At 45.3% G+C, this 24,727-nt stretch overlaps 1 protein-coding gene across 1 annotated transcript in view; it reads left to right on the top strand.

Moving 5' to 3' along the window:
* The window catches only part of DLGAP1 (DLG associated protein 1), an 888,408-nt gene that overhangs the window by 544,549 nt on the left and 319,132 nt on the right, over nt 1-24,727 (top strand). The window contains exon 4 of the mRNA XM_042963009.1: nt 19,590-20,619. Within this exon, the coding sequence (XP_042818943.1) occupies nt 19,663-20,619 (957 nt within the window). The 5' untranslated portion in view covers nt 19,590-19,662. The remainder of the gene's footprint in view (nt 1-19,589; nt 20,620-24,727) is intronic.

Consider the following 24,727-nt stretch of genomic DNA (forward strand, 5'->3'; position numbering starts at 1 on the left):
GTCCCCCAATATTTCCATTTATTAATTCAGCCAGTAGAAATGTAGCCAATAGGGGCGCCTGGGTGGCTCAGTTGGTTGGGCGTCCGACTTCAGCTCAGGTCACGATCTCGCAGTCCGTGGGTTCGAGCCCCGCATCGGGCTCTGCGCTGATGGCTCAGAGCCTGGAGCCTGCTTCCGATTCTGTCTCCCTCTCTCTCTGCCCCTCCCCCGTTCATGCTCTGTCTCTCTCTGTCTCAAAAATAAATAAACGTTAAAAAAAATTTTTTTTAATTAATAAAAAAAAAAAATGTAGCCAATAAAAATAGGATGGCGGTAGAAAGATGTATAAGAATTAGTTCTCGCCTTCCCAGAGCCTGCGATCTAACAGGGAAAACGGGGCACTTAGGAAAATACTGAAGGATGCTGTATGTCACTGTTTCCCAAATACCCACTATTTACTACCATCATCATGACTTTTGCCACATCCAGTTCTACTGGTATTATTTTCTATTTGATAACTTTCTACAAATGGACTCGTTGCTTATTTGAATATATTTTTTTTAAAAAAAAGAAACTTGATGTCACTTCCATTTGCCTTGTCTCTGATAGAAGTTAATCACAAAAACAAGAACAAGGAAACAAGTGACTCAGGTAGGTGCCATACCTGTTGAATCCTGCTTAAAAGGGAGGAAGAGCGAAAAGAGGTTTTCAGATCATGTCCTCGAGAAACAAGGATCTTTCCACTTTGACAAAAGAAAATAGATGGAAAGAGAATTGAAATGGAAATAACCTTCTGGCCTTGCGATTCAGTACTGCTGGGGCTAGGGGACTTCGCTCCGGGCCAGCTGCTGTGCTGGGCACTGGGAATGCAGTAGTGAACTCCCCCTCTGCTCTTGGAGAGCCCCGGGGAGGTAGGAATCACACAGATGAATATGACATAGTGCGAGAGGAAAAATCTAGCGTGCTATAGACACCTTAGGATACCGCTGGCCACTTGAGAGCTTTCCTTAGACTTCTCTCGGCTCATTATGACTTGGAAATTAAGTTCTAGTTCTAGGATTTAATTTCATTGCAACTCCATATGTGTAGGCTGCTTCCCCCTAGTTGCTGAGGACAAGCATAATAACCTACCTTTATCTTCTGAAAAAACAAAAGGAGGAAGTTTCTTAGGCTAAGCAGCAGTGTTAAAGTACATGGGAAAGCACCTCCGTGTAGGCAGGAAGATATTGCCACCTGCGAGCATCTAGGAGGCTGAGGGGCAGGTGTCAGAGACTTCTCCTAGGTCAGAGCCCCACCCTGAGATGAATCCACCTTCTAGAACAGCCCAGGATCATGTGTCTCATAGCTGGGAACGTGGTGGCCGCTGTCCCTAGGCAACCAGCTACTAAGTTCCTTCACATGGTTGGGAGATTGTAAAGCTTATTCTTTTTTTTTTCTTTTTAATTTTACTTTAATGTTTATTTATTTTTGAGAGAGAGAGAACACAGAGGGGCAGAGAGAGAGACACACACACAGAATCTGAAGGAGGCTCCAGGCTCTGAGCTGTCAGCACAGAGCCCGACGGGGGGCTGGAACCCACAAACCACAAGATCATGACCAAAGTCAAATGCCCAACCGAATGAGCCACCCAGGTGCCCCCTAAAGCTTATTCTTGATGAAGAGTGGACTGGACAGAAAGGAGAAAGTGTGTTGGGCTTAAGCGTAACCATGACCTCCTGGCAGCAGGAGAAGGGATGGCCCGAGAGAGGGAAGTGGGGAACAGCGGCAGAGCTTTGTGGGATGTGACATATGTCAGGTGAAGGGGAGAGAGTGGCGTGGGGGAGCACTGCATTGTGAAGGTAAAGAACAGTCACGTGGCAGTGAAGAGCATTCCCCCAGTGCAGGAAGGCTGCTGACACAAGTCCTAAGGAACGAGAAGCAGATGGCCAGGGAAAACCACAAGTGGCTCCGTGGCCGTAGCCTGGGGTTTGAAGGCAGAAGGAGGTAGAGGTGAGGCTGGAGGGTAGTCTCAGGGAGGCCATGACGGACCACACAGGTGGAGAGTTTTGTGCAGGGGAGGGGTATAATCAGGTTAGGAAGCTGGAAAGATCATTCCAGAGGAATGTGGGAGATGAGGTGGGTGGAGTGACTGTCATCCCTAAGTCTCTTTCCCCTTTGCCCATTTTGCTGACCTCAGTACCTGCAACCTGAATAAGGGATATCCAAGGCAGGGTTCTGTTACATCAGACTCCCTCATTGGAGAGAACGGCTTCCGGAAGTCAGATTCCTTTCTTCTCAAGTCAGATTCCTTTCTTCTCGTAACCAGCCTGGTCTGATCGAACACAATCATGTGTGGCTCTTTCCGCGTCCCAAAGGCACAATGTTCTGCTACCAGTCTTGGAGTAACCATTCAAAGCACGTTTATGGGACCTGTAGGAGAGCCAGCAAGCGGATGGGGCTTTTATACCTCCTTTTGTTTTATTCATTTAACATTTATTGAGCACTTACTCCGTGCCCGGCATTGAGCTAGTTGCTGAGCAATCAAGTCCCTTAAGGAGTTCACATTTGGAAGGTAGACAGAATAATGGGCAAATTAACTACTCTTCTATGAGGCAAATGCGTAAAAAGTGCTACAATGCTGTCCCCGCCCCCCTCCATGGGCTCTGAATGCCCAGATACCAGGATCTGTGTTTGGTGGGGAGGGGAGGAGCAACAGAGAGGGATCCTGAGCAGGGGATCCGCGCCCTTGGTTGAAGAATAACAACGTCCGGGCCCCTGGGTGGCTCAGTTGGTTAAGCGTCTGACTTCTGCTCAGGTCATGATCTCACGCAGCTTGTGAATTCGAGACCCACATCAGGCTCTCTGCTGTCAGCACAGAGCCCGCCTTGGATCCTCTCTATCCCTCTCTCTGCCCCTCCCCCCTTCACGCTCTGTCTGTGTGTCTCTCAATAAATAAATAAACAAACGAACACTAAAAGAAAAAGGTATAACAATGTCATGTATTGGCACGTGTTGTAAGTTACCTCAAATTTCCAAAGACCCACAGGCAAGACAAACCGTGGAGCCCATAACAGATCGCCTTTGTCTCCCGTGGCAGTTCTCTTCCCCGGTGGGAGTACAGAAGTAGATTCCCCAGTGCAGCCCTCCACGGCCCATTGGCTTCAGGCTTCAAGCCCCTCCATTTGGCTTCAGGCACAGTTTTACACTGTGATCGGTTGCCACTGGGTTCCAACGCTTTTTGCGGAGGTCACATTTGTGCTTCTAAACGTTTTTCTCCCCAATTTATTTTTTCAAGATTTTTGGCATACATTCAGTGACCCAGAGTAATTCTCAGGGTCTGAAAATAAAAACAAATCTTGATAGAAAGCTGAAGTTAAACAATTCTAAAGGGACTTCCTCCTCCAAAGGACACCAGCTGCTGACCATGTTTAAAACTGGTGATGCGGCTATCAGTCTCATGCCGAGGACCTTTGCACAACTCTTGCGATTTGTAGAGTCGGTTTTCCCTTAAAGAGCATCTCCAAAGGAGAGGGGGAGAAAAGGAAAGAGAAAGAATAACGTATTTCTAAGTAAGAAATGGGATGGTAAGAGAAGACACGGATTTCTAGTCAAAGATGCTAAGTGGTAGACTGAATCTCAAGGCAACAAGAAGGACGTTTTCTGAAATCTGACCAAGCCTGGCCATCTTGTGTACAGAGAATAAGAAATAGGGCAAAAGCATCCCAGTTTTGACTCTCATCTCCTAAGTAAGCATCCAACAGCTTTCTTCAAATCTAAAGCGAACCGTTTCCCTACAGACAACGTTCCTTGAACGTTCTTGTGCCCATTTGGAGTTACTTGTCATCGGACTTACACCCTGAAATCACTCACACTCACCACTGGTTGCTTCTGCTTGGATCTGCTCTGCCGGGAGTTTAGGTTGCGCGTGGATTTGGCTGGGAAATGAAACGTATAATCCTACTTACATGGAATTTTGTCTTGACACACATTTGGGAACAGGAAACAATACCCCTCGGTGGTCAGAAGAAAATCTGCCATGGGATGCCACACTGATGAAGTCTTTATTGTGGCTTCTCTCCCCACACTTATTTCTTTCATTGGCTTCAGGTCTTTACTTATCACTGGAGCATAGGATGGCTCCCCGAACGGTGTGAATTACCCCACACCCGATGCCAGCATTAGCAGATGGTGAGGAGAAGGGGCCGTGCGGAAATTGAAAATTTCCAGGTTAAGCCCAGAGATGTGCAGAGGGGGGAAAAGGGCATTTTGTACGGAGAAGTTCATAAATCCTTGTAGGTTTCTAGCATTTTCCCCTTTACATAGCCTATCCGCAACTGTAGATAAGGTAGGTATTAAGTACATGTCCCTGTCCCTGAAATATGTAATTTCCATGGTTTCAATCATCGTTTTATTAGATAATAGAATAATAGATGAAGAATCCTATTTTAAGCTGATGTTGGAATGCATGGTTTTTCTCCAGTGTCTTCTTTGTAACTATGCTGTTATTAAAGGTTTAAAATAAAAGTGCATTCCTTCACAGCACATCAGCGAAGCAGAGCGATCGAGCCGCTGTCCCACATGTCAGCTCGCCCCCTGCCATTATGCTGCACACAATTTCTGCAGCCATATGCCACAGGCTTGGTGGCATCTCATCAACATGTTGCGTGACAAACTTTGTCATTGAGAGCGTAGTGGTGCCTAGTTTGATTCAAGCTCTAGGGTCCGACTTCCTGGTTGAACTCTGAGCAAATTATTTAACCTACCTGTGCCTTGTTTTCCTCCTCTGGGAAAGACAGATGAGTGTACTTACGTCATGGGCTGCTATGATGATGGGGTAGGATAATACATATAAAGTCCCGAGGATAGGGTCTGTCACACAGGCGTATCATTTTGCCTAAGGTTTGCTAGAATATACTAACAGGTATAAACTTTAATAAACTACTTCTTTAATAAATAAGCCAGTATTTTTTAATGTTTATATCTTTAATGAGAGAGGAGAGAGAGAGAGAGCGAGCAGGAGCGGGGTAGGGACAGAGAGAGAGGGAATCCCAAGCAGGCTCCACGCTGTAAGCACAGAGCCTGACACAGGGCTCGATCCCATGAACCGCAAGATCATGACCTAAGCCAAAATCAAGAGCCAGACGCTTAACCGACTGAGCCACCCAAGTGCCCCACTAAGCCAGTATTTTTGTATAATTTTCATTGTGTCCGGGTCAGCAAAGGATTTATAGAAGACTGGTTATAAAAGATGTTCTATGTGTCATCACCTGGCAGGTTGCATGATACAATTACCACCATCTAATACATTATATATCGGTTTGCTGTCTCCCCACACAAGAACTTTTGAGGTGTGTTCATTACTGGATCTCTGATCCCCAGAAGTGTACCTGTCGTGTGGTAAATACTCAATACATATTTGTTGGGGAAAATAAAGGAATATACAAATGTTAGCTCCTTGATAGATAACTGAAAGGTGATTGTCTACATTGGCTCACTTCTATATTGAGGCTAAAAACATTACCCCATTTTATATAAAGGTCTAGGTGGTAGGGAGAAAAGCATATGAGTATCTGGGGCCTTAGGTTTAGCAAGAGTAAAGGTCAACATCTTTGACTTGTACAAAGTTAGAGTTATAAACAAGATCTCAGGGTCACCTATCCATACCTAAGAATGAGCATTCCCAGGGAGCACTCTGCCAGGTTGCTTATTAAATATGTAAGTTGGATAGATCTCCTTGTAGCAAAAAGAGGCGATGTGCTGAATTACGGGAGTATTATCTTTGGGGTTTTTTCCATTTTTTCTCTTAACGGCTAAACTTTTCTTCAAAGTAAAGTCCAAAAGCTGTGGTTTGCAGGGTGGTCCCTGCTGTGCTGCCTCCAGCATCCTGAAGTTTCTTGGAGCTATTGGATAGGGCAGGAAGAACATGCACTTTAAGTCTTAAAGACCCAGGTTCAAGTCCTAGCTTAGCTGCTTACCCATTGCGCTCCTTAGGCAAGTTATTTCATTCCTGTGGACCTCAATTTCTTCACCTGTGGAAAGAGGAAAGATCATGCTATAGTTGCAAGGGTTCCAATGAGTGCATATTGAGTTTCTGACACATAAAAGGCCTGTGATAAAGCAAAGCTTGTATTTCACTGGATTCAAAAATACCACTGAGAGAATTCTACAGCCTACTGAGAACCCTATAGCCCACTACAGAAAGAGAAGTCTTCCCTGGTGACATCAGTTCATCAGCGGCCACGTTCTAACCAAAAGGTCTCCCCATCAGGGCACCTGGGTGGCTCAGTTGGTTAAGTGTCCGACTCTTGGGGTCAGCTCAGGTCACGGTCTCAGGGTTTGTGAGTTTGAGCCCCGTGTTGGGCTCCGCACTGGGCGTGGAGGCTGCTTGGGATTCTCTCTCTCCTTTTCTTTCTGCACCCCTCTAAATAAGTGAATAAGTAAGTAAGTAAATAAATAAATAAATAAATAAACTTTAAAAAAATAAAAGTCTCCCTGTCTTCAGAGTTGTGCAGAGAATTTGACCCAGTGTTTTCTTTGCTTCTGTAATCATTGCCATTGCTGCTCAAGAGCCTCTGATAGCTGAGAAGGCTGGAGAAGGACGAACGGGCCACAGGGCAGACAGCAAAGCAGGCTTTCTTCAGCAGGCTTCATTAGGCACCACTAAAATACTTACCGATTAGCATGGTCCCTGAACTGAAGACACACTATTCCTGATATAAACAGTCATTTTATTTCTAAATTACATACATTTATTCCATGGAAATATCATGTTTCCCAAGCGGGAGACTTCCCATTCATGTTTATTTGGCTACCATTCATGGAGTGCATACGGTGTGTCAGGGGCTTTTCCAGGAAATGGTGGGATGAAAATGAGCAAGGGCTTCTGTGCCCCCTACAGTCTTGTAGTCGCTTGGGACAGATATGCATATAACACAATCAATTACAGCAAGCCTTCCCAGGGTCTGGTGGGGGTATGAATAGTGTGCTGTGTGAAAACACACGAGTTGGTTGTTAATTCTGCCTAATGGGTTCAACAAAGGTGGCCCCCCAAAAGTGACAATGGAGCTGGGGAGTGAAGGAAAAGTATGAGTTTGACCCAACAGAGGAAAGGAAGGATGTACATTCTAGGAAGAACCACAGATATAAGAAATACATAATCTAGTCCTCAAAATGTGGCTCTCAGGTCAGCATCAGTATTGCCAGGGAATGTGTTAGAAATACAGATTCTTGGGAACCACCCCAGAATCTCTGAGGATAAGTGCCCAGCGATCTGTGTCTTAGCGAGCCCTCCAGCTGACCCATACGCACACTCAGGTTTGAGAACCATTGTTATAGTCAACGGCTGGTATCACGTAAAAGAAAGAAATGTATTAACAAAGTATTTGAGTTGACATAATACAGAGATACCTGGATAGATAAAGATTTTCCACCCCTACTCCAACTTTTCCACAAAGGGTCGGTTTACAATAGATCATAAAAGGAGACAAACGATATAGCCAAAGAAACGTAATGAAAGTAGAATAAAATTAGAAAAAAAAGTAATGAACCCCTACCATTTTGTCACAAATTTCCCGATAAACTTCCCAGTATTCAAAGCATGCGTGGAAACACATTCATCTTACAAGGACCGCGTTACCTGCAAGATTACTTAGCATTTGTCAAGCACACAACTTTGCTAATGCCGAGACCTAAGAGGGGTTTCCTCCACGGCACCTGATTCAGAAGACACTCTGCTGAGTTCAGTGACCTCCAGGCAATGAAAGCCATTGAAGTATAAATACCTGTTTCTCAAAACCCTCTTCCATGGGCTTAATATCAAAGAGAAGTTCAATGGAAGAAACCCAGACAGAGGCCTAAACATTGAGGCCACGTTTGCAGCTCTCAGACAATCTGACTCACATCTGGATAGCGTCATCAACGACGAAAGAAAGCAGAGGTAGAAAGCATTAAAAAATCCAGAGGGGACATGGAATAGTCAGGTTTGAACAAAATACACAGTAAGCACTACACATCGTCCTAAGAACCTCATCTTTGAAGGATGTGCTTCTCTGGATTTCCTGAGCCTCCCAGGTCTCAACCTCAACTTTTGCAGCTGTTGTTTTCCAAATTTTTTCCTAGGTGCATCACATATGCAACATGTACCACACAATCTAGGGTCTGATTAGATTCTGACTTAGAATACTCTCTGATCGTTTCACGTTTGTGCGGTTTATTTCCTCAACTAGATCACAAATTGGATAAGGCCTCTCACTTCCCCGCTTCCTTTAGCACAAGGAAGATTTTCAGGGGAGGCTGTCTTTGTATCGCCTCTTGAAGGAGGAATAAGAATCGGCTCGGTGAGCAGCGATGACTATTTGAGAGACCTCAAAGCGCAAGGACACTGAAAAGCGTGGCATATGGAGAAGAGTACGTGGAGTCCAGTGCTGCTGGCATAAGGGGTGGGGTGACAGGAGACAAGGGTGTCTAGATCATGAAAATCTCCACTTTGGGTCCTATCCAAAGGTTGAGATTAATATTGTAAAAGTGTAGGAAGTCTGGAAAGAACTTAAAGCTAAAAATGGCATGATCAGATAAGAAAGATCACATTGCAAATCATACCGTTAGGATTATGGAAAGTGCTGTGGGGTGCGAGTGCTCCAGAGGTGGTGGGAGCAAGGTCGTTATGGTTCGGTGGCTAAGGACACGGTGGGTTCAAAAGTTACCAGCTGCATTAGCTCAGACAAGTTGTTTCATCTGCGATAGTCTGTATTCTTATCCAGAGAACAGTCCCCACCACGTACCCTTTGAGGATGAAATGAGATAATGCATTTAAAGTGGTCAGCATGTGGGGCACCTGGGTGGCTCAGTAGGTTGAGCTTCCGACTTCGGCTCAGGTCATGCTCTCACGATCTGTGAGTTCGAGCCCCGCGTCGGGCTCTGTGCTGGCAGCGTGGAGCCTGGAACCTGCTTCAGATTCTGTGTCTCCCTCTCTCTCTGCCCCTCCCCCACTCATGCTCTGTCTCTCTCTCTGTGTCAAAAATAAATAAACATTTAAAAACAAAACAAAAAATAAATAAAAAAAATAAAGTGGTCAGTATGTGCCTGGCATATAGGTGCTCAAAACTGTTTATCATTATCGCTGCTAGAGGCACAGGAACCATTCCTTTTTTTATTCACTTAGTATTTGTTGGTCACTGTCTTTCTTTTTCCAAACAAGTCCAGACGAGACATGGTAAAGGGAGTCAAGGGCTTGGAATAGCGGCAGCAGAAGCAAGAGACCCCCGACACCACTCCTGATCCACTTGGGGAATGGAGCAGAGATTGGACACTGGAAATTGGTCATGGCACCAGTCCCACCCTCAGTGACACACAGCCCCGTGTGGAAGAACACAGCATGGTGTCACCACTCTTTGATTTTATATTGTCCAGAATAGACGAGGCAGAAGGATCACAGAGCAAGGGGCCGAGGGTGCTTGCAAAAGAATGTTTGAGGGGATGTGTCTCCTTAGGCCAGCAAGGGAAGAAAGTGAGACCCTGGGGGCTGACCGACCTAGAGAAAAGGGAGCTGCTGAGGAATCGGAGAACAGAAGAAACTGCCCTGAGAGCTATCAGAGAGCAGAAGTGAGGAGAAGAGAATGTGGAAACTCGAAAGATAGAAGTCGTGGGTGGGAGGTGCCCCTGGGTGGTTCAGTCGGTTAAGCCTCCGACTCTTGATTTTTGGCTCAGGTCATGATCTCAAGGTTCGTGGGTTCGAGCCTGGTATGGGGCTCCACCCTAACTGTGGAGGCTGCTTGAAATTCTCTCTCTCTCTTTCCTTCTCTGTCCCTCTCACTGCCTCTCCCCTGCTCACGCTCTAAATAAATAAATAAATATCTTTTTAAAATAAAAGTTGTGGGTGGGAAATAATAAGACTCCTTAATTCTTTTTAGAGTGCCCAGTGTACTGCATGTAAATAATCATTATCTGATAAGTAGATGTTGAATTAAATCCCCATGCACAGATTTGATTTGACTCCATGCCTAATACCTTGAAAGAATATATCATCTGCTGTCTGACAGGTTAACATCCTTATTCGTCAAAACTGATTTTTCTCCAAGGGACAGCGACTGTCATCATGGGTCCTTCTCTGTCACAGCAACCGTGCTTCCAGAAAGTTTAGTGGAGATGGGTTTGTTTGTTTAAAATTTAAGATTGGGGTGCCTGGGTGGCTCAGTCAGTTAAGCGTCTGACTTTGGCTCAGGTCATGATCTCACGGTCCGTGGGTTCGAGCCCCACGTCGGGCTCTGTGCTGACAGCTCAGAGCCTGGAGCCCGTTTCCGATTCTGTGTCTCCCTCTCTCTCTGCCCCTCCCCTGTTCATGCTCTGTCTCTCTCTGTCTCAAAAATAAATAACCATTAAAAAAAATTTTTTTTAATTTAAGATTGGGTGCAGAACTCTAGAGGGGACGGAGAGACTGGTTCCAAAACGAAAAACAAATTATGATAATGAACGAAAAGGAAATGATAATTTATGAACATAAATAAAGAAAAATGAAATAATAAATTATGATAATAAATGCTAATTACCGCTAGATAGACGAAGAGTAAGAATAAGGCACTTTAACTGCTACCTGAAAATGGAAGCCGAAGGAGCAGTGTGTGAGCGGGTCTCTCTAATTCCCATCCACAGCCGACGTTGCAGGGGTGGGGAAGGCCAGACCACCCGCAGAAAAACACTGGGGACCGCGTTGCAAATGGTTAGTGGCAGAGACAGGCCAGCTCACCCGCGGTGTGCTGACCACCTCTCTCTCGTGCGTGCAGACGCTGATAATGGTTCTGAAAGACTGAACGTGAACTCCGAATGGGCGTGCGTGGTTCGTTGGAGCCAATACACCCGCAAAGTGGTAAAAGCCATTTCGAGATGCTTCAGCCGATCCCGATGGGGCCGCTTCTGAGACTCCCAGCGGGGCCCGCTGAGCACTCGGGTGGTGCTTCTCGTAAGCTTGCGGTTTCCCTGGCTGGGCCGGAGGGTCTCTGTACTTGGAGAGGTAGGCGTTTCTGGGCCTGCCACGGTTCTGCCACAGACCACTGGGTCCTGGCCACTCCAGGCAGGGAGCCGGGCCGGACTAGGTTCAGAAGGATGCTGGGCCCCTTCTCTGTTTCTTTCCCTGGGGCTACATGGAGCCCAGATATGCTTCTCTCTGCCTGTTTCCTCCCCTCCCCTCCTCCCCCCTCCCCTGCTGCCTTTTCTCTGCTGCCCCACAGTTTCAAACAGCCCTCGACTTTGGCTTCCCGTGGTGCCGATACTGGCCTTTCCTCTACTTGACTTTGCAGATAAGCTCACCAGGGTTCAGTGAGTCTAGGAACATTTCCATTTAAATTTCTGGGAGCCAGCATCTGATTAACTCAGCTAAGCCTCTGCATGGATGCCCCGGAGTTGGGTCTTCAAACGCAGTTCAATCAGCTCAGAGGAGGTAGTAATTGCCTTCCCTGTTCCTGGCAAGGACGTCAGCAGCAGAGGCTGTGGGCAGGGGGCGAAAACGGTCCCCAAAGCAGGTGTCAGCTCAACAGCCACCCCAGAAGGGACCACTACAGGTACTTTTGGTGCCTTCGCACTTGGTAGATTTGTAGGGTGAACGTGGTAAGAAAAGCAGCAGCATTTAAAAGAAGGAGATTTATGAGAAAAAAACACTTTTGATTCAGGTAAAAGAATATATATAGTCTGGCTCTGAAGCAAGTTGTCTAGAATGTGCCAGTACATGTTCACAAGACTATTCAGCTAGTTATGAGAGATGTGGACAAAAATAACCCAGTTTTCATCAGAGGCTATTTCTACTGCTGCTTCTCAAGTTGCATTGTACTGTTTTGATTGTCATTGTTTTTGGATTTTTCCCTTTCTCCATCATGGCTGTCTTTTTTTTATTTTAATATTTATTTATTTTGGGGAGACAGAGTGCAAGCAGGGGAGGGGCAGAGAGAGAGGGAGACACAGAATCTGAAGCAGGCTCCAGGCTCCAAGCTGTCAGACACGGGGCTCAAACCCACGAAGTGTGGGATCATGACCTAGGCTGAAGTCAGATGCCTAACCGACTGAGCCACCCAGGCACCCCAATCATGGCTGTCTTTATATCCTATTAAACAGTTTTATTATGTCATCATTCCTGTTTCTCCTGCACTAATCAATGGCTTGCATATTTTTCCCGGCATCTTTTTTTAAGAGACACTGATGGTCTTTGCTCTTCTCCGAAAACTCTACAGACGTGTGTTTTACTCCCATGAGATAGGGTGTCCCCACTGTGCCTCCCCAAGAGCTACTGGCCATGGCGGGTGAAAGTAACCACATTCTCTCCCAGGGGACTCCATCTGTAAGTATAGCTGAAGTACCCTCCCCTAGAAACCCAAATGGGAACAATTTCATGGAGAGCACATCTCCAAGGTCACATAGAGTCAGAACAGGCACCTTCCTAACTGTGTCAATCCCAAACAATGCTGTGAGGTCGTTATCACGTACTACCTTGGGGCGTCTGTGTGGCTAAGTCAGTTAAGCGTCCGATTTCAGCTCAGGTCATGATCTCACGGTTTGTGAATTCGAGCCTTGCATCGGGCTCTGTGCTGACAGCTCAGAGCCTGGAGCCTGCTTCAGATTCTGTGTCACTGTCTCTCTCTGCCCCTCCCCCGCTCGTTCTCTCTCTCCCTCTCTCTCTCTCTCTCTTTCAAAAATAAATAAAACATTAAATAACAATAATAATAATAATAATGCACTGCCTCAAAAACCCCCTCCTGTGTTCTATGAGATTTTACTCAACCAGCAATAAATATATACCAATATTAATGATAACTAACCATTTTCTCAAGAAATATCACCCTCCACCTTTTCATGCTCAAAAGTCGAAGTGAAACTACTTTTTAAAAGCTTTGTATGAAGACAAAGGCCGTTGTAATTGCACTACCTACTGTGACCAAATGGGAGGAGGTTTGACATGTTGCTTTTTTTGTTTTGTATTGTTTTCTGTACAATATCATGTCTTTTGAAAGGGAAATGCTCAAAAGGCATTTATTTGGAGACGCAGACTGGCTGAAGGAGGTATTCACAAACAAAATCCAATTGCAGATGATTGGGATAGCAATTAGCATTAATGGAAAAGCCAGAACACATTCTGCTTCTCTGGCTTAGCACAAAATGCCGAAGCATTGTACTCTGAGTGATACAACTGGTGTATCTCCAACCATGCTTACTCAAAGGTGCTCTCACGGCATTCGTATGGTTTTAAGTATAGAACGCATGCAAATCTTCAAGCAGGCAAGTCTGAAAAATTGAGAGAAGGGCATTCAGTTGTTTTGTGCAGCTACAATTTCAGGTCAGAGAGTATCTGAAAAGCGGGCCTTTGGGGCAATGTTCACTCACCCTCACACCTCTCTGTTCGGTTTTCTGTTTACTTTTACCCCAAAATGGCATGGCTTTGTTTCTCAGTAGTACATTAGTGAGAACCATTCCCTTACTTTCTTTTTTAAACAACTGTTTATTTAAAATCTTAAGCCCATTGAGCATTCATAACGTTCTTCCTTCTCAAACCCCACAGAATTGGGATTTATTATTAACAGAATAAAAAAAATGCTGTTAAACAGCTGCGTCCGTATCGCATAGGATTTTGCTCTGCGCGCAAAAGAGTGCCCTGCATGTTTAGACTGTGGAGGAGACGCAGGCGTGCAAGCGAGGAGGTCTGCGGTGGGTGGCACTGCCCCAGCGGGCCACCTTCTCACCCTCCTTGGAGGTGCCCTTTCCTCCTTCTCAGCCTCCTCCTGAACTGCCCCAGCAAGAACAAACTGCTTCTTTTAGGTTTTTCTTGCCTCTCTCCACCCTAAATAGCCTCGAGCCCCAGCCAGGGAAATCTTTAGCACGTGGCTGGCCATGTCACTGCTCGGTTTAAGACGCTCTCGTGGAATACCACCACCTGTAAAGTCAAGTCCTGGGTACGAGGATTGCTTACAAAAGCTCCTCGGCATGTGGCCTTGACTGCCCATCCCAGTTAGAGATAGGTTAGATGCCAGTGTCAGAAAATTAAATAACAGTGGCGGAGACAGAGATGCAGAGCGGGGCTGCAATGGCACTCCACTGTGGCCAGGCCCTTGATCTTGTGGTGCTCCCACAGCAACTTACGCCTCCCGGCCTGTCGGCAGGCCGGCCGAGGAAGGGGTAAAGAAGGGTATGCCTTTGGCTTTAGAGACATTTTCCAGAAACTGCACATTCCGCCATTTCCAATTATACTCCAATAGCCAGAATTAGTCACCTCTGCACACGTAGGGAGACTGGGAGACATAGTCATTATTCTGCGACTACTTTATACTCTTCCATAAGGGAATCCTTTCTTTCTCTTCCGTTGAAGGCTACAGCCTGGCATGGGCAGGTCACATGGAAGAAAGCCAAAAAGGCCACTTGACCCTGAAAACATTTGTGGAGATTTCTTCAGTCCTGATGTCTCCCCAGACAAGAACACAGTGTTCCCTATTCTCCTGGGCAGGGTCCCCAGCATTGCTCTTCCTAAAGTGAGTCATGATGGCCTGGCTATCAGTCTTCCCCGAGTGAGAGAATAGAAGCCCTTAACTTGGTTCTTCTTTTTCCTTTTTAAAATTTTTTTTTCATCTTATTTATTTGAGAGAGAGACAGAGCAAGTGGGAGAGAGGGACAGAGGGAGGAAGAGAGAGAGAATCTCAAGTAGTCTCTGACATGGGGCTCAATCCCATGACCCTGGGATCATGACCTGAGCTGAAATCAAGAGTCAGACGCTCCACCGAGTGAGCCACTCAGGTGCCCCGAGTTCTTCTATCTGCATGTAAAGAAAAATCAAGAACAGCAGCTCTAAATAAAGACACGCACAGAAATCAAAATGAAATAGGGACTTGCCAACTTTGCAAGACTGTTTTCCCCTTGTCAGCATCTTCCAATACGTGGTTTGTTTGTTTTTCCCTCGGGCCTAATAAATTACCTACCTTGAGAATTTCCTTTCCGGAGCCGGATCGTTCTTGCTTCAGTCATCATTGGTGCAGCAGTGCTTCTGCTCCAGGTGTGGGAACTCTGTGAAACTCTGTGAAAACCGGGCGCCTCCACGCTCAGAGCTCATCTCACGGTGGCCGATATAGTCAAGAAATTCTCCAAGTCAAAAATCAGGACATCCGGTCTGACAGTCAAATCAAACCTAGGAGGACAACAAAACACAATTTTGAAGTCACACTGAACAAAAATAATATATGAGAGATGATCACTGTAGTCATAGAAACCCTCACGGAGGCATATTGACCTACACTCCCCACCCTCGCTCCAAAAGAGAAGGCATGGAAGGCAATATTCCTTTCTATTTTGAGAAATCTTTTATGGCCCCTTAAAATCTAATTCGGGGCCTAGCAGCTTCCTTTTCCAAGAATACAGAAGATAATAAGAACGGTTATTCCTCTTTTTTCATGGCTAGGTCATGTCTCTCTGAGCACATCATAAGCCTTTTGGCCATTAGGGATTTGCTGTGTGCACTTAGTTGCCTGCGCATGAGGGATGCTCAGTTAATTCTTCCCAGTTACACTGCAGGATGGAGCGAGCATTGTCCATGGATGCCACTTATAAACCTTAATGGGTGAGGGGAAGAAAGAAGTGGCAGAAGGAAGTGTGTGGAAAGGGAGTTTAAGAGCAAGGAAAAGGAAGAACGAGAGAAGGAAGAGCAGGTGCCCCCAGCAATTGCTGAACCATTGAGGGCTTTAGATCATCTGTCTCCACTCCCCCGCAAGTCACCAAATGTGTTGCTTTACTTTATTTTTTTTTAAGATGAAATTAATGGTCACATTGGTTTCCATACAATACCCAGTGCTCATCCCAGCAGGTGCCCTCCTCAATGCCCATCACCCACCCTGCCCTCCCTCCCACCCCCCATCAACCCTCAGATTGTTCTCAGTTTTTAAGGGTCTCTTATGGTTTGGCTCCCTCCCTCCCTAACTTTTTTTTCCTTCCCCTCCCCCATGGTCTTCTGTTAAGTTTCTCAGGATCCACATAGGAGTGAAAACATATGGTATCTGTCTTTCTCTGTATGACTTATTTCACTTAGCCTAACACTCTCCAGTTCCACCCACGTTGCCACAAAGGGCCAGATTTCATTCTTTCTCAGTGCCATGTAGTATTCCATTGTGTATATAAACCACAATTTCTTTATCCGTTCATCAGTCGATGGACACTTAGGCTCTTTCCATAATTTGGCTATTGTTGAGAGTGCTGCTATAAACATTGGGGTACAAGTGCCCCTATGCATCAGCACTCCTGTATCCCTTGGGTAAATCCCTAGCAGTGGTTGCTTTACTTTATAATCACAAATTGATCAATCGTCCTTTTTAAATGACAGGAGAATAGAAGAGAATGTAAGATTCTCTATCAAAAAATAAAACAGATATTTTTCTATATTTAATCTGTGCCAGGGTGTGAAGTTGTTTATTTGGCCTTGACCAGAAAGATAGATTGAGCACTTAGAAATGTTTATGATTGCTTATTGCCATTTTTTCATGGCCTGATTTGCCCATATCACAGAGAAAGGGGATTAAGATCTCAGTATCCTTTTACAAATATTAAGAAGGAGGAAAGCTAACTTACTTATCCTTGATGCAATTTATTACCCTCTGAGAAAATGTAAGTGTTTGACTCTATCCTGAAAATAACTCACTTCCATTTTAGTAAAAATCATGCTGTGTATGTTGAATTTACAAATATTATCATTGGTTACATCATTTAATTCTTCATTAATGGTTTTGCAAAATCTCTTCATTCCCTCTGCCTGTCCTCCGGTAACATCATCTTATGTAAAATGCTGTGGGCATATTAAAAATAACAAAATATTGAATAAGAATTCAAATAATTCTGTTCATTTTAGAGTAAATGTATATAATTTATGTTTTCAGCTCTTGCCAGTTTCACATTTTACTTAGCAGAAAGTATCTACCCAAGACCCGCCTGCTTCAGAAGGAAATTCTGAGGCATCATTTCATTATTATTTTATATACTGAGATTCTATTATGTGTAATCATAAGACTTTTTATGTGACTATAACCCTCCTGGGCTGTTATTTTTGTCTTTTTAATCTTTAAGTTCATATTTAAAAGGCCAAAATGTCTTCAACAGGACCTGTTTTGTAGAGAGAGACTCCCTCATGCAATGGATTTTTCCATCTAAATTAGTCAGTACCGCTGTTTTGCCAAAAACACGTATTTAACCCTCTTAAATCCCTCCTTGCTACAACCTGATCGTAGGATCATAACGTCATACAAAGCAGCCCAAAGTATCTTATGCAGCAATCTCCTTCACTAGTCTCTCTTCAGTGGACAAGTTTTGATTTCCAGACTCTTCCTGTCACACAAGTATCATGGGTCCTTCTTTCCTTTTTGTCTCTTCAGGTGTCAGTTTCTTTCTGTCCTTCAGACAGACTGTCTTCTGTCTAGGCATCCTGTAATCGGCAGGGCTGGGCAGGCCCTTCAGCTTTGCCTTCACAGCAGATAGAATTTCCAGAGGTGGGGTGTTCTCTGCTGGGCTGTGGAGGGTCAGCAGTCAAAGGCTCACAGCGGCAGAAGGCATATTCACCTGCCTGCCTCCTCCCAAACTCTGAAACCACCGGTCCCCAGAATGCCCATGAGATGGGCCCTTCCCTGAGCGTGACCCTTCCCTTGCCGCAAGTCATATTTCCACTCAGTACACATGACTCGAATCACAGTCTGGGCCACACCGAGAAATTTTGCATTGATGCATTGATGCAGTAATTCATCGAATAAATATTTTGCTGAGTTCCCACGATCAGCCAGGTATTTGCTGGATACTGGATGGGTAAAACATAGTCCCTACCCTCAAGGAGCTTATAATTTAGTAGGCTAACCCATTTTAAAAGACTCTGGTGATTAAAACCCTCCATCAGTTTTGCTAAGCCATTTATGTAGGAAGTGAGAGATGAGGAGAAAAAAGGGGAGGCTTAGACCCTGGATAGAGATTTTCAACATTGTCGGGAGCTCCCACATACCAGACAGCCCGTGGGATAGACAAGACCTTACCTGTCAAAAGTGTGCATTTTTCTTCATTAGACCATGTGTGTGTGTTTTATTTTGTTGTGGATGTTTTTAACTTAAACCATTTATCTCTCCCTGTCTGAATATCTGAAATGACATTAGTGATATTTTGGATCGTCATGCTGGCTTCTCAGGACAAGTCTTATTATGACAAGTTTTGTACTATAAGAAGCTTAAAAACAAACAAACAAACAAAACAGGCTGTTAATAGGAATTCAGTCAACTACCAAAGAAGTTGGAGCCCAGAGAAAATACTCTGCCCTGTGGAACAGCAGGGCTGACCCTAGGGCCCAGGTCCTTCGTGTCCTTGGGAACATTTCTAGGGCCTTTCCCTTGGCCATCTCACTATCACTTGTGAACATTTAACCAGAAACCTTTAAACCAGGAAAAGGCGATGCCATGATATTCAAACTAGCCAATTCAAGCTTATCCTTCAACTGCTCTCTGTTTGCTAATGGGAAGCTCTTGATCCCTCTAATGACAGAAATACAGGGGCACGGGCGCCCGGGTGGCTTAGTCAGTTAAGCGCCCGACTCTTGATTTCAGCTCAGGTCATGATCTCACGGTTCGTGGGATCGAGCCCTACGTCGAGCTCTGTGCTAACAGTATGGAGCCTGCTTGGGATTCTCTCTCTCTCTTTCTCTCTCCGCCCCTCCCCTGCTCACTCTCTCTCTATCCCAAAATAAATAAATAAACACCCCCCAAAAAATTTTTTTAATACAAAGGCAGATTTTCCTCTACAGCTCTGATTTATTTGTCACCATTACTGTTTTCCATTCTAATTACTGTGGTGTTTGGGTTTGGGGGGGTGGGGCACAGGCGTTATTTGTGAGCTGTGATTGTTACTACAGAACTCTAACCAGAAAGCACGTGACAGAAGATCGAAAGATACGCCCCCAAGTTATAAGGGGCCAGTGGCTTCTCTTATTTTTTTTTCCGCCCACATTTATCTTACTTACATTAATGGAGCGCTTACTGTGTGTTTACAGAGCTGGCTTGGGGCTAGGTAGGGGGCTAGAAAGGTGACTGAGAGGTAAGCAGGCCTGCGAGGAAGGAACTGAAGTAGCAGGTGAATGCCTGAGACAAACGATTGCATAGGAGCTGAGAGAGTGGCGTTATAGATGCCATGGAAACACAGAGGGGAACTAATTCTCTCTGCAAGGGGTATCAGCAAAGGCTTCCCAGAGAAACTGAGCCCTTCGGGTGTTCACGCTTCACAATTAACAGACAGTTAAGACCAAACCCAGAGAAGCCAAGGAAAGATATCTCCAGTTACTGGAATCCTGGAGGGAGGGGGGGGGGGGGTGCTTTCCAATAATTTTAAAACCATTTAGCATTTTCATAGGTTCCTTTTCCGGGTTTACTAGCTTTCACCCCCCGCCCCCCACCTCCGGGTCCCTGACTGCAGTTGGCTCTCCCTGCCCTACACCGATGCTCGAGCCTTTCCAACAAGGCATTAAAGCGGCTTTCAAGGACAGCGATGAGTTCTTCTGCCAGAAAACCAACCCAGCAGCAGGGCGCTCAAAAGAGCCGCGTCTCCTCACCGACCCAAGCGTTAACCCTTTGCCCTCTCTTGTTCTTCCTTGCCCCCAGGTCTCTGCGCAAGACGGGGTGTGGAACCTAACCACGGGGTGTCCATGACCCCCGAGGCTGCCGCCCATCAGCAATGAAAGGGTTATCGGGCAGCCGCAGCCACCACCACGGGGTCACCTGCGACGCGGCCTGCGACTCGCTGTCGCACCACTCGGACCGCAAGCCCTACCTGCTGAGCCCGCTGGAGCACCACCCGGCCGACCACCCCTACTACACTCAGCGGAACTCCTTCCAGGCCGAGTGCGTGGGCCCGTTCAGCGACCCGCTGGCCAGCAGCACCTTCCCGCGCAGGCACTACACCTCGCAGCAGGAGCTGAAGGACGAGTGCGCCCTGGTGCCCCGCACGCTGGCCGCCAAGGCCAACCGCATCCCCGCCAACCTCCTGGACCAGTTTGAGAGGCAGCTGCCGCTCAGCCGGGATGGCTACCACACGCTGCAGTACAAGCGCACGGCCGTGGAGCACCGCAGCGACAGCCCCGGCCGCATCCGCCACCTGGTCCACTCGGTCCAGAAGCTCTTCACCAAGTCGCACTCCCTGGAGGGGCCGTCCAAGGGCAGCGTCAACGGGGGCAAAGCCAGCCCCGACGAGGCGCAGACGGGGAGGTACGGCAAGCGCAGCAAGAGCAAGGAGCGGCGCGCCGACCCCAAGGCCCGCGCCAACGCCTCCCCGGGCTGGTGGAGCTCCGACGACAACCTGGACGGCGACGTGTGCGTCTACCACGCGCCCTCGGGAGTGATGACCATGGGCAGGTGCCCCGACCGCTCGGCCTCGCAGTACTTCATGGAGGCCTACAACACCATCAGCGAGCAGGCGGTCAAGGCCTCCCGGAGTAACAACGACGTCAAGTGCTCCACCTGTGCCAACCTGCCCGTCAACCTGGACGCGCCGCTCCTGAAGAAGAGCGCCTGGTCCTCCACCCTGACCGTGAGCCGCGCCAGGGAGGTGTACCAGAAAGCGTCGGTTAACATGGACCAGGCCATGGTGAAGTCAGAGTCCTGTCAGCAACAGCGCTCCTGCCAGTACCTTCAGGTACCATTTATGTCGAGTGATGGGTGCTTAGAAATTGTACCGGCTGATTGTGTGGTGTTTTCTCCTGGGTCCTAGTCTTGTCTGCATGAGCCTGAGCAAATTGTGAGGCATTTCTCTGGCCAACTGCTCCTCTCAGGGAACAAAACTGCCACCGACTTCATCCAGTTATCTTGAGATAGAAAACCGCTCTAGAAAAGCACGCCTGCAGAAAGGCGCGGAGTTATTAATGATTCGGGTTCCTCTTTTGTCTCAGAGAACATGGGACAGGGAGCAGAGGAAGGGGGAGTCTACCCAGAATTTTAAAATAAATCCACCTTTTTACAAAAGTCGACAATGATCTTTTAAATTCTGGAAAGAGTTTAATAGGATCTATCGAGAGGTTTGTGTTGGGTTGTTGTTTTTTTTTTTTTGGTTTTTTTTTTTTATTATTATTGTTAAATTCTGCCTTAAGCTATTGGGGAATCTTGATCTGTATCTTCACCATCACAATTGTTAGCACCACCGCCAACACTAACCACACTCCCACCCCCGGAGCACAGGGAATCGGGATAATGCCCTGGGTGCTGAGGAGGTAGAGATAGAGCCAGTTTGGGGACCTGACAAGTGCACCTGCAGAGACCCGGGACAACAGAGAAGAAAAGGAAAAGCGGGGGGAAAGCATCCACACAATAAAATGCAATTAGTGTCGGCGTGTGAATCCCACACACGTACAGATCCAAGGCAACCCGCTCCTTTTCTTCTTTCCTACTACCCTTCCATTCACGGAATCTACATGGAGTCTTTATCTCTCCCCCGCCCCCACCCCTCTATCTAGTATTGTCATTTTTCCCAAGATATAACCCTCCCTAAGAAGGACACTCTGATTTTTCCTTTTTCCCAAGATATAACCCTCCCTAAGAAGGACCCTCTGATTTTTCCTTTTCACGGTGTCTTTTTTTTTCTTCTCTCGTCTCCTGGGATGCCCATCTTTTTAAAAAACTTTTTCCTGGACTGCAAAGGCAGGACATAATCAGTTCCCACTCTCATCTGAAGAAGAAATGCAAGAAAAACAGTCTTCCACTGAGAAATTCAACTTTTTGCTCTCTGAATTCCTCCTTGCAAACCTGGCTGCCTTGAGAATGCCTCTACCAAGCCCTGTGAATATGCCAGGCTGGCAGTCACTGGGCAAGGACATCCCAGCGTTCAGAAGCCACCAAAGTGTGGGTGTTTTCACAAAGAGCACACAATCACGTGGTCAGTTTCTCCCACTGAAAGTAAATGAGGTATTGCCTCATTTACTATAATGTTGCTGGATGAGTTAAGTCATCAAGAACTATTCATGGAATTTCAGAGCTAAACAGTACATCTAATCCAACCTCCTCATTCAGCATATAAAAAACTAGATTCAAAGAGAGGTAAAGGCCTAGTGGGTTATACTGTTATACTGTTCGTTTAGAGGTAGGATCAAATCCAAGTCACTTAATTGATAGAAATGACCGTGACAATCTTACCCACCACCTAGAATAAAGTATTTTGACTAGAACATCTGTCCTGAAGAAAGGATGGGTAAAGGCTCCAGTAGTGGTGAAAAGTGGAAGGATAAGGAAAGAAAGAAGGAAACTGATTTTGATTGAAAATCTACTGTGTACCAGATACTGTAGCAAATGTTCCACATTTGTTGTTCCATTGAATTTTCAAAATAATCCTGAGAGCTTGATATAATAATATTCTGTTTTTACAAGAGAGGAAACATTTAGAAATATCAAGTGATTTAAAGCCTCATGGCCAATATGTTGAAGACCCAAGAGTTAGGCTTATCTCTACTTCATGCAAAATAGCTCTTTCCCTGGAATCAAGGGCATGAAAATGGTGAACGGGAGACAGAAAGTCTGTAGGGTAAACATATTGTGACTAGAAGCTTTTCCATAAAATGAGAATGAAAGCTTAAAGATTTAAGTATGAGATTTAGTATCATAGCATTATCACATCTCATATTAGAAAGATTTGGAAATTCTATTTTGAAGTTATTTACCTTATTCTAAGCCGGTTTTATAATGAAATGTTTGAGGCTTATAGAGAGGTATAAAGAAAAATAATAAGAAAACAAATGCTCAGTCATACATAACCCAACTAGAGAAATAAAACATTAATTACAATGGATCACATATATACCTTCCCCAATCCCATTTCCTTCCCTTCGTCCCCAGAGCAACAGCTAATCTGACTTTGTTACCCAGAGGACCTTTGTTTTTAATTCTGAAGTTATTGGAAGACTGAAAAATATTAATATTTTCTATCCTACATTGGGCAATAATTAATGCTGAACCAAGCTAGGTAAACCCTTTAAATATAAACTGAGCCCAAAAGCACAACTTCTTTAATAAATATTGACATTTGTTGAGCTCTTATTCTGTGTGAAACTTTCAGACTGGAAAAAAAATTCAGTGTGAGCAGGTAGTGTGCCTGGCAGATAAACTAAATGTAGAACAGCACGTTCTTCCCAGCCAGTGTGCCAAAAATTAAAGGGTTCCTGTGAAGAAGGAGAAGAAGGAGCTGGACATTCACAGGGGGAGGAAGGAGAACAGGAAACTCCCCGAGCTGGACATTCTCTCCGTCTCTCTCCTTGCTTTAGAGGAAACAGAGACTCCGCAGTCCCGCTGGAGCTTTTCTCAGAAAGACAGGTGTAGCCAGACCCTGCCAGTTCCCCTGGAATAATTTCATTGCCAAGCTCATTCTTAGAAACAAATTTGGGGAAATAAAGAAAAGTGTGTGTGTGTAGGGGGTGGGGGGGGTGTTCTTTCCAGTTGTATTGTCTTAATTACCAACTAATATTGAAACTGGATCTACAGATGTGTCTGACTTCAGCCTCACAAAGTTTAGTGGACAAAGCATTGAACTTCAAAGGAGAGGGTCTATGTTCTAGTCCCTGTTTGCCACTAACTAGTTAGTGATCACTTACTACCTAGTGATATGGCTTGGAATTATCATCTCAGCTCTCTGGGTCTCCTTCCGCTGCCATAACATGAGGCATTTGGTCTAGAAGATCTGTGATCTGAGTTCACATTTTTAAACTCCTTAGTTACATATGAAGAGTACTCATGAGAGTGACTTTTAAGAGTTATGAGGCCTGGAAACTCTCATTTAATAAATACCTACCAAACGTACATGTTTTCCCAATATTATCTCATTTGCCCTGTCAAACTCTGTGTGGTATTTTATAGTTGAAGAGACTGAGATTTAGTAAATCAGGTTAAGTAATTTACCTACCGACACAGTATGCGACAACATGGAGGGTCAGAACAGATTCATCTGGCTTCATAGCCTGGATTTTTCTAGTTACCGTGTCGAACCCCTACCCCTTCCAGATATAAAACAGAGGGAGGAAGTGGCATATATCAAATACCTGTTGTGTGCCAGAAATGACACAGTATCTCATTTAGTACCTGAAATAACTTCGTAACGTATTACTATTTACTCCAGTTTTACAGATGACTAAACTAAGGCATGAAAGATTAAATCACTTACCAAGCAATGCTTAGATAGTGAGTAAAAGAGCTAAGACTTGATCCCAGATCTAAGTCTAAAATGTGCTGCAGAAACCTAAAGAAATGCGTTTTATTTTCATTTTATTACCTGTTTTCTTCTGTAGCAAATGTATGTGTTCCTTTGACTTGTTATTTGTGCCTACAGTTGAGAATACACGTACATGAAATGTGACCCATCTTAGACAAGCGACAGAATGATTGATATGTCCCCAATTGGATTCAAGACTGCACAAAAGTTAAATCAGTATTCACCACTAATAGAATGTAAATACTAGCAAAGCCCTGATTTTCTCCTTATAAAACTATCTCTTGAAATTAATTTAACTTCGGCCATTGCCACGGTTATACAGAAAGTGAGAAGTCTGTAGGTATTTGGCCTCTGTCTGACGTGGATTTGGAAATAAAGTCCTGTAGCTTGAAATTATTGCAAGACCCGGTTAATACAGTCGATTGTGGTATGTACTCACTCACAAGCTGTTTGTAGTTAATAAAAAAAAAAAAGACTCCCTTTTCTTTCCCCCCAATATTGTTATTTTTAAATGTCAAGAATCAGATGTCTGCTGTTTAGAATCTTGTACCGCTGC

The sequence above is a fragment of the Panthera tigris genome, chromosome D3 (assembly GCF_018350195.1).
Source record: "Panthera tigris isolate Pti1 chromosome D3, P.tigris_Pti1_mat1.1, whole genome shotgun sequence".
Taxonomy (NCBI): domain Eukaryota; kingdom Metazoa; phylum Chordata; class Mammalia; order Carnivora; family Felidae; genus Panthera; species Panthera tigris.